Source organism: Mustela lutreola, chromosome 1 (assembly GCF_030435805.1).
Source record: "Mustela lutreola isolate mMusLut2 chromosome 1, mMusLut2.pri, whole genome shotgun sequence".
NCBI classification, from domain to species: domain Eukaryota; kingdom Metazoa; phylum Chordata; class Mammalia; order Carnivora; family Mustelidae; genus Mustela; species Mustela lutreola.
Window position 1 is genome coordinate 67,744,115 of NC_081290.1, and position 10,288 is coordinate 67,754,402.

The window sequence follows — 10,288 nt, forward strand, 5'->3', positions numbered from 1 at the left end:
TCCAAACACAGCTCGTGCCCCCCAGTAGTGAGGGTCAGAGTGAGTTGCCTGCAGAAGCCAGCCCCACAGGCTGCAAGGCCACAGACGATGATTTCAGTGATCCTAGGGCCTGCCCAAAACCCTCCCTGCAGGAGGAGGCCGACCCTGGGGATGGGATAGCAGAGGCTGCTCCTCCCACAGTGGAAAGGCCCCCGCAGGGAGCTGTCTGGAGTTGGACAGCACCTCACTGTCCCCAGCACCAACCCCCATGTCATCCTCCCTCACAGACCTCAGGAAGGAGGTGGGCCTGCCGCCATCGCCTGGGCCCCTCAGACCTGAGTTGCTCCCTGGAGGTGCCAAGTGGGCAGGTGAAGCCCAGCCAAGGTGGCCAGCACAGGGCCAGTGGCCTCGGCTCCACAGGGCACCCGGCACCCACACCTGCCCGAGGAGGAGTCCAGCATCTCCAGAAAAGCAGCCCTTCCTGGCCAAGTGCCACGCGGAGGCGCTTCAAGAACTCACAGGAGTCCAATTCCGTCAACTCTGGTTTTATTGAAAAACAGCAGCACTGGGGGCCGAGTAGGCAGCCAGGCCCACAGCAACCCCCCCCCCCACTGCTCACACACCCACAGGAAGCCGGAGACCCCACCCTGCCCTGGCCCCGTGGCCTGTCTCCGCCTCTCTCGAGGGTTCTGGCATACCCAGGGGTCTCAGGACAGTTGCCGCAATCGTGGGCTCATGGACAGTAAGCCACAGGAAGTGTACCCCACCACCACGACCCAGTCTGCACTCTGCTCGCCCAAAGACACAGCGTCCGCAGCAGCTGTGGTCCAACAGCCTGACCCAGGGGACACTGTGTCATCATGTGTGATCTCGGCTGGTCTGGCTGAGTGTGCACCCCCTGCCAGCCCCCCCCACACCCAGGGACCCAGGCAAAGGCTCATCCCGGGCCCCCCACTTCCCACAGACCTGTCCAGCGCCCTCCATGGGGGGTGGGGAGCACTACATTCAAGGTCCCCTGGGCCCTGGGGCAGGCCTGGGAGAAGGAAGCACAGCACCCAGCTAGAACCCTGCCATTCAGCGTGGGGCTTAGCGCTGGCCCATTCATGCAGCAGCAGGAGGTCCCCTCCCTGTCACCACGCACTTACACTTGCGTGCACACATGTGCAGGTCCACACAGGCATGCGTGGGCACATGTGTGCACACGCACACGCAGCACACATACACATGTGTGCACACGTGCATGGTGCACACACACACAGGCACGCACACACAGACACACCCCTTCTTCAAAATGGCTAATTATTGCTGTTAAAAAAAAATACATCCAACAATGACAGGTCGGAGTCCCTCCTCCCCCACCCCAGGCCCTGGGCTGCCCCACCTGCGGCACCAAAGAGCAAACATTCCAGGATCTACCCCACACCCAGCCCAGAACACAAGCCCCAGAAGGCCTCAGCCAAAGGCCCACCAGCACAGGAACACCGGCTGTGGCCAAAACAGAGTCCTAAAAGCAGCTTCAAATGAACACAGGGTCCATGTTGCCCACCTGCTGGGGATGGGGGCCAGGCTCCCAAGGCTTGGGGACCACTGTCAGCCATTCCCTGGACACAGACAGGGGGGTGGCTCTGTGCTTAGCCCCTGACCTGGTCCCAGCCCAGCGAGGGGCCAGGCTCAAAGCCACATAGAGCAGGCCATGGTGGGCAGGGGCGGGCAGGTGCGGGCCAGGGACGGACAGAGGTGGGCCATAGCAGGCCAGGGTGGGCAAGGGCAGGCTAGGGCAGACAGGGGCAGGCCAGGGCGGGCAGGGCCAGGCCAGGGTGGCAAGGGCAGGCAAGGGGGCAGGGGTAGGCAGGGAAAGGGCAGGGTGGGCAGGGGCAATCAGGAGCGGGCCAGGGGGGCGGGGCAGGTAGGGGTGGGCACTCACACTGCCAGCATGACTCGCTGTGGCGCAAGAGCCTCCCGAGCACTTGCCAGATTCCCAAGGAAGCCATGTGAAGAGCAGCCCCCAGCCTGTCCACTGGAAAGGTCTTCTCTGAGGAAGGACAACCAGGCCAGAATGGGGGCTGCCTGAGGACCTCGTGTCCTCAGCCCAGCTGTAGGGCCACCCCCTACCTTGCTTGAGATAGGCTGGCCCATCTCTCTGCCCTATTCACTCAAGGGGAGCAATGGGAGGCCTGGCTAGAAGCGGGTACAGGGGAGAGGGGAACAACCTCGGCATCCACAGACAATCCCAGCTCTCCTCAGACCCCTTCCCTGGGCAGTGGGTGCTGCCCCAGGAACACTGGTGACACTGAGCCATCCCGAGAGGCTAGAGGTCTCAGCTGCCCTGCATCCCACTGCCCGGAGCTGCCCACTGGGCTTGTGTTCCAGGCTCATCCAACAAAAACATTCTGGAACACTCCACCTCCCGCTTTCCCATCCAAAAACAGAGGCTTCCAAAAGTCCTAGGAGCCTTGTCTCCTGAGCATGGGGGCCATGTCTGGGGGCCTGCTTTCCCAAGGCCTCAGCAGGAGCCACTGGGGGAGGCCCAGGAGGCCAGCGGCGGTGTTGGGGGGGGGGGGGGTGCCCAGGGCCTGCCAGTGCAGAGAGCTGCCCAGACACACCACTGAGTGGAAACCCAGGCAGGTGCTTCACAGAGGTAGAAGTAGTAACATCAGAATTTCTACAAATGTATAAAATTCACATCTCGGTGCACGTTTGTGGAGGATTAGCTCCCAGGCTGGAGGGAAGTGGCCACCCAGGGATAGGCATCCCCCACGAGTATGCCCAGCCTCTGGCTCCGGGAAAGGATGGGGAATCTGCTCCCCTGGTGATCTTGGGGGCTGCCAAGCTGCACATGGGCCAGGCAAAGACCCTGTCCCAAGCACAGGGTACACCCAGCCAGTGCCACAGGCCACCCTGGGCCACCAGACTGGGAAAGACACTGCAGTCCCTGCCCCCCCCACCAGCCCATAGATCCTACATGAACAGACAGACACCAGTAGGATAGGGGAGGGCCACATGTCTTCCCAGGAGCAACTGGGGCCACCTGCTTTGGCCAATGTCACCCAGATGCTGGCAGCTCTGGCCCCCACCCACATGTCCCCACACCAGGGACCCCAGGCTCCAAAGGCACAGGATCAACGGAAGCCGCAGCAGCCCCAGGCTCCCACTGACAAGACACTGCCCACCAGGCTGGGCCCACGTGGCGCCCACCTATCCTACCTGCCCCACCAGGCCTCAGACCAGCCGCAGCCCCCAACACGCCCAACGCCAGCCAAGGCCACCCCAAGCCAAAACCAAACTAAACAGAAAGAGGAAAAAGGCACAACTGTTTGTTTTCCATTTTGCTAAAACACTTTACGTCTGTCTGTATAATCCAGATTAACAAAATCTGAGAGCTGCAAGAAAATAGGGTGCCGATTTCTGTACAGTCTACAAAACCCCCGTCCCCAAGAAGGGACCGGACGCCACCAGGGAGAAATGTACAGGGGAGAGCGGGGTCTGTACAATGTTCTACGAATATCTCATTTGCAGACAGCAAGAAAGGCCCCTCGGGACACTGGGCTTGCTTCACACATTTGCTTGTTCCCAAAGCACCTGAGAATGTCCCCTCTGTGTCCCCTACGTAGGACCCAGCTGCATGGCCCACAGTGCCTGCCACTCCCCCTTTCCCAGCTCCCAAAATAAAGGGGCCTCAATGGGCACCAACGGCCCTCCTGCCACCACGGCCAGGTCCAGGCTCACAAGCTGGACACGTGGCCACTGCCAACGACCCCGTTCCTCCACCCACTCAGGCCACCCCACACCTGACCGCCACCGCCCACCCCGAAAGGAGAGGCCAGGAGCACAGCCAGGCTGCCACACCCGCCTCCTGGCCAAAGTGGACAGCACTCACTCCTTCCAGGGTCAGCAGGGAAATTGCCGCCATTGCTGACCTCTGTCCCACAAGTCGAGGCTGGAGGGGGGCAGCCCAGAGCCTCCACACAGACCAGAAATGCTCTTTGAGGGAAAGAGTGCTAAGTCAGGGTCTCACTCCAGATTTCAAAATCTGAAACACTCTACTCACCCGGCCACCCGCCCCCACCAAACTGGGCCAGAAATAGTGCATATTCTAGACCACACATGTGTGTGTGTGTGTGTGTGTGCGTGCGTGTGTGTTAAGGTATCAACTACCATTTTGTCCCAAGAATTAAAGTCATGCAGAGTGCTATTCTGTCTAAATAACTTATTAAAAAATGGGTCGGTTTCAGGCTGGGAGAAGCTGTGGGCTCGGTGGTGTGGGCAGCGGCCTGGCTTATGGAAGATTCACCGGGCAGAGCCCATGAGCCGTGAGGCAGAGCAGTCCTCAGGGAGGTCTGGGAAAGGCCACCATCATCCAGCTGGGCCTGGGGGGAGGCGACCGCACCACTGCGTCCCAACCCTGCTCTCCTGAAAGACCCTGACCAGGCTGGGCCACAGGTGGCTGCGGGAACCACACCTGGATGATGATGCCATCAGTGAAGCCCGGGTGGGGGAGGGGCAGGGACCAAAAGGAAAGAAATGTGACTCGTGACTCGGTGTCAAAGCAGAGCTGGGACAGGGGCAGCAGGGGTGGTGAGAGGCAGGCCAGCCTTCCCGAGCGCAGGTGGGCGGCCACGGCTGGCTGGCAGGCTGGGTGGGGGCACTGCCCGGTGTCGGCCCAGGCTGAGCGGGGCGGCAGGGCAGAGGGCCGTGGGCATGCGGCAGCCAGGCCATGTCCTCAGCATGCACGGAGCGAAGCGGGACCCGTGGCCAGCTCGGTGCCCCGCGGGCCAGTGGCCGGCCAGCCCAGTCGGCATGACCCAGACCAGTAGGTCTGGTCTCCCGGGGCCACAGCCTGGCTGGCGGCTCGGGATCTGCCGGGTGGGGGCCGTGCCACAGAGGCTCTGTGCTCGGTGGGCCTGGAGGGGACCCACGTGCAGGCTGAGCAGCCACGTGGGCCCGTGGCGGTCCATGCTGTCACTCTTCAGGACGAAACCCCAGCAGGCTGGGGGGGTGAGGGGCGAGGGGCTGGGGCTACACACAACCAGTCCCGAGAGTGTCACACAGGAGCCGCGGCCCCATGCTCCCCAGAAAGCCAGCCGGAGAACCGCGTGATGGTGGAAAGGAAACACCCACCACAAACGCCAAGGGGAGTGCCTGCAAGCGGGCCCGGGTGGTGGGCAGGCGGGCACGGGCGGACGGGGTGGCCGGGCGGCAGGTGGGCGGCGGGCAGGCAGGCAGTGCTCACTCCTCGCGCAGCTGCAGGCGGTAGCGATGGTAGCGGACCTGGAAGAAGAGGCGCTCGGCCAGCGACAGGGTCATGCCGGGCAACACGTAGTGGTCACTTGAGCCCATGTGTCTGAAGCCCAGCGACTCGTAGAGCTTGTGTGCGGCCACCTTGACGGCCGTTGTGCCCAAAACCACCGCCGAGTAGTTGTGAACGAGCGCGAACTCCAGCACCTTGCGGCCCAGCGCCTTGGCGATGCCCTTGCCACGGAAACGTGAGTCCACGGACATACGCAGCAGCTCCACCGTGTTGTCTGCCTCGTGGGCCCGTGCCGCCACAATGCCCACCACGTTGCCGTCCAGCACAGCCACCCAGAAGCAGGAGCCTGCAGGGACATGGCAGTCAGGGCTTTGGCACAACAAAGCTGCCCCTCCAGGGCCCTCGGTGCCGAAAGAGCTGGGCCCAACCTGCCTGTCATCCACAGAGGCCCTGCCCTGGGCCTGAGGCCAGGCAGACAAGAGCTACAGGGCCAGAGTCCCTCCCTCAGTGGCCAAGAGCTGGGCAACCCTCAGCCACGCAGACCCCTCCTCTGCCCAGCTACCCCTGAGCCAATGCGTGGATGGGCAGTGAATGGCCACGGACAGGCCCTCACTCCCAGCCACTCGGGGTCCACCATACTTGTCCCCATGCATCCACACCAGGGAGCTGGAGAGAGGTGCCACGAGCGGACCTCCAGAAGGACCCCGACAATGGGGACTTCGGGGGGCCTGGGAGGACAGGCCAGGGCAGCAGGATCCCTCTGGGAGCTATGCCCTAGGGACTTCAGGAGGTCCTGTGGCCATCATGCTCCTGGGTTAGGAGGAGCCTGGGAGCCCCGTGGCCTGCTTGGATCGGGGCACAGAAGCAGGCCCTTGGCAGGCTCCGAGGATGGTCCAAGTGGAGAAAGGGGACAGATGGGCACCACTGCATACCTCCCACTGACCCTGGCCTCTCCTGGGCAGGAGTCCAGTGGCCAGGCCAGCTGTCCCCACCCATGGCCTGGACCAATCACAGTCCCACACGGGGCAGGGAGAGGAAGAGGATGGCCAAATGGGGATCAGGAGAGAAGCAAGAAGAGAGAGAATGAAAGTGGGTGGGGAGGCCTACAGGGCATGAGAGTCTGGTCACCTCTGCTGACCATAGGCCCAGGAGCCCCAGGAGGCAGAGACTGGCCAACAGGGGTGCCTGCTGAGGAGCCCCACCTACACTCGCCCTTCCCACGGCCACTCCAACCCCCACAGAAGTGTTTGCCACCAACTACCCCCACCTGCTCTCCTTAAGCTGCCATACTCTCCCCCATCAAGGTTTTGCACATGACCTTGCCCCTCCACCCAACCCCCAAGGGTCCCCCACTGTCCTATCTGCCGGCATCAGCTGGGCAGAAGGGGCCCTTGTCCCCTTCACCACCATACCTGGAGACCTGGCATTCACCCCGAGCTCAGCAGTGGCTGAGGGCTCACTGCCCAAATGGACCCCCCCAATAGCTGGCCTGCCCTCCATCCAGGGTTTCTGGCTCCCCTCACACACCTAGGCCAGACCAAGTCTTCCCACCCTGAGCAGCCTGGTCCTGGCCACTGCAGTCCAGCCTCCCTGCCTCAGTGGAACCTTCCTGCAACCTAGCAGGCATCCCAGGAGGGCGAGCACCGCCCCACACCCAGGGAGACTGCAGCCCAGGAAGAGCAGGGTCCTTATGCTGCCCCCCCTGGCCCCCACCCTGAGCCCCCTGCTGCTTCAGCAGCCTGGACCTTGGCACCAGTGAGGTGGGGCTGGCCCTCGCGCTCCCTCCTGTCCCTGGCAACTCCATGGAGGCTGATAAGCTGAGTTCAAGCTTATGAGAGGGTCAAAGAGAACCCAAGGTGCCAAAGCCTGGCAGTGGTGGGAATGGGAGGGCAGGCAGGTTTCCGCAGGATGGGCTGGCTCCCTGGGAGCCAGCAGGCATGGGAGCTGGCAGTGCCAAGGTGGGGCACCCCTGCACTGGTATACTGTGCCTCTCTTGTCCCCCACTGTCCTTCTGTGACCCTCAGCAGGCTCCTCTATGCCCTCACCAACTGCTGGGACCCACACTGTTCCATTTCCCCAGCCTGGGAACCCTCTGCACCTGGGACACCCTCACATCCCAGAGGGCAGAGACAAAGCCTCCCTTCTCTGGCTCCGGACGTGAAGGAAATCCTTGGGCTCAGCCTGGACAACCAGAACAGCCAAGGAGCTGCAGGCGGCTCCAGACCAGACTGAGCCCTTCCTTGCACAGAAGGCCAGGGTGCTGGGCTGAGACCCTCTGCCTCACTGAGTGGCCCCGAGACCAGAAGTGGGGACTCAACACCCCTGCTCTTCCAGAGGTCCCAACCCTCAGAGAACCCCCAGAACCCTCTCCCCACCAGGAAGCCCTCTGCGCCTGGCACTCCAGGCCAGCCCGACCCCTGGCAAAGCACGGCAGACCCCAGCCCCTCCGAGAGCTCTGGGGAAATGCAATGTGCAATCAGCACAGAGAGCAGAGCCGGGACACGTGGCAGCCCCTCTTCCCAGGATGCAGGACAGAGGCCCAGGGTCTGTCTGGGTGCACACTCAGGGCCCTTGCCTCACCACCCAGGACCTAGCTCTGCCGACACTCCCCCCGCCCTGCCCGCCTGCTGCACCCCCAACCTGCAGCCAGAGCTCTCCCTGACTCCAAAGGCACATCCCAGGGGTGCAGCAGCCTGGGCCCACCCAGGCCTGGCCATCCCCCCTCATCCCTGCCCTCTGGGGCCTGTCTGTCCGAGGTGCTTGGGATTAGGGCAGCCCCCCAGCAAGAGGAGCTGCTCGAGGGCAAGAGGAGCAAGGGGAGGGGACAGGATGGGGCTGGAGTGGAAGGCTCACCCGGGGGCTTCATGTAGTACTGCTCGATGTCGGCCATGTCTGTGTGCAGGGCGCAGTCCAGATAAGCCAGGACCACCTTCCGGCTGTAGTAGTAGCGGAGGCCCAGAAGCCCCGCTGGCACCAGGCACGTCAGCAGCAGTGAGCGGGTCAGGGCGAAACACAGCACTGCAGGGGGAGGACAGCCCAGTGAGTGGCGGACACCTGCCCGGCCGACCGGGGGACCCCCCACCCGCCAGCTCCCTGCTAAATATGCCAGCCAGACACAGGCGCAGACAGGCCTTGCCAGAGGTGCTATGACTGTCTCCCTGGAGGAGCGCTAGGCAAGCCTGCCTGCTCCTGCTGCTTTGCCCTATTCCCAAACTCGCTACCCTATAGGCAGGCTGATCGGGAGTCTGACATCACAGGACTTCTGAACGTCCTGAGCACAGCAGGGGCCTCTGGGCAGGCTGCCCTCAATGGCCAGAGGCAACAGCCCCAGGCAGGGTTGGAGGGGCCCCCATCCCTGGAAGGGGCTCAGCATACACCCTTGCCACTCTAGCCAGAGGGGAAGCTCCCAGGCCCCTGCAGGCTGTCTCACCGTTGCAAAAGTGGGAGAGGAAAGGGACACCTTCCAGCAGAAGGCCCCAGGACCACTTTCTCCCCAGGGCCAGCAACGGGGGTTATGAGGAGGGTCCGAAGGAGAGGGTAGGGAAGCCGGAGATTGCTTCCAGATTCATCAGGGCTGCCGGAGCCCATAAACCTACAGCAAAAGTCACTTTTGCTGCATGACCTTGGGAAAGTAACAAGCCCCAGCCTCAAGCTCCTCACCTGTGAAATGGGGACAACCACCCTCCGGGGCTTCGGGAGAAAGGCCTCAAAGCCCCTGCGGGGGCTACCACCCCCCCCCCCGCCCCCTCACTCTGCCTCCTCGGTGCTCGGCCCCCTCCGGCACCCGGGGGAGCTGGCTGTCTTCCCCTCATAAATTAGCACTTGGAGAAGCCGAGGCAGCCTCCCCCGCCCCGCGGATTATATATAGTTCACGCGCCAGGCGCGGAGCCTCAGCCGCGGGCGCTACCTGCCGCCACCCCGCCCCCACCCGCGATGACCCGGGAAGGAACCGGGCCGGCGGGGCCGCACAGAATGGGGACGCGGGCGGCGACCCCGGCCCTTTCCCGGCCCGCAGCCCCCTCCCCTCCGCCGGCGCTTGTTCCCACGCCCCCGCCCGGCGCGCCTTGGCCGGGAGCCCGGACGCCACCACCGGTGGCCACCTCGCCCCAGGCCGCTGCAGAAAGCCGGTGGCGCGCGGGTGCGCGTCGGGGCGCGAGCGAGGGGGCCCCACCGAGGGGGCCCGCTTCCCTCCCAGGCCGAGTCCCGGACGGGCACCGGAACGCTGCCAGGCCCGGACCCCGAGGTGGGGGCGAGCGGGGCCGAGGGCGCCCGGCGCGTCTGTTCCCGGAGGGGCCGGGCGGAGCGCGCCGGGGCCCCCAGCGCACTGACCGGCCAGCAGGGCGTAGAGCAGCTGTGTGCGCGGGTGCTGCCGCAGGCCGCGGAAGGCCGTGTTGGGGATGCGCTCCATGATGCCGTCGTAGAAGATGCGGCGCGCCGCCTCCTGCTCGGCCGCGCGGAACTCACGGATGTACACGCCGCGCCCCCCCGGCTGCCCCGCGCCCCCAGCGCCGCCGCGGGGCTGGGGGCCCGGCGCGGGCGGGGGCGCGGCGGGCGCTGCGGCCGGCCCGGGCGCGGCGGGCAGCGGGGGCCACATGGCGCCGGCGGCGGCGAGCAGCGCGTCCTTCTTGGCCCCCGGCAGCGCCTCATGGTCCTCGGCGGCCACGATCTTCGTCTCGCAGACCATGTCGGGAGGCCCACAATGCATGCACCCGGCCGGGCGGCGCTGCGCGGGGACGCGGGCCGGGCTGCGGGCGGGCACAGCCCGGGCCCAGGGCAAGGGCGCGGCGCCCTCGGACCCGCGGTGGCGGCGGCGGTGGCGGCGGCGGTGGCGGCGGTGGCGGCGGCGGTGGCGGCGACGGCTCAGGGGCGCGGGGCGGAGGCGGCGGGCGGCCGGGGCGCGCGCAGGGAGCTGCGCCGCATTTTGGAGAAGTATTTATAATGCAGCGGCGCCGGTGCAGTCGCTGCGCCCGGGGTCCCGCAGGGTCCTAGCGTCCACTGCATTGGCTGCCGAGGGTCACCATGTGATCTCGCGGGTGGGAGCAGACGCCGCCTCCGCGCCCG

The 10,288-nt window shown here is 65.0% G+C and overlaps 1 protein-coding gene across 1 annotated transcript; it reads right to left on the minus strand.

Annotated features, from left to right (window-relative positions):
• Window positions 1-514: 514 nt before the first annotated feature.
• On the minus strand, window positions 515-10,006 carry NAT8L (N-acetyltransferase 8 like). The gene is made up of 3 exons (XM_059166904.1): window positions 9,557-10,006; window positions 8,081-8,245; window positions 515-5,573 (listed from the first exon to the last, which is right to left on the minus strand). Exons 1-3 carry the CDS (start codon window positions 9,930-9,932, stop codon window positions 5,206-5,208), a joined length of 909 nt encoding a protein of 302 aa, XP_059022887.1. The 5' UTR covers window positions 9,933-10,006; the 3' UTR covers window positions 515-5,205.
• Between the last annotated feature and the right edge of the window lie 282 nt (window positions 10,007-10,288).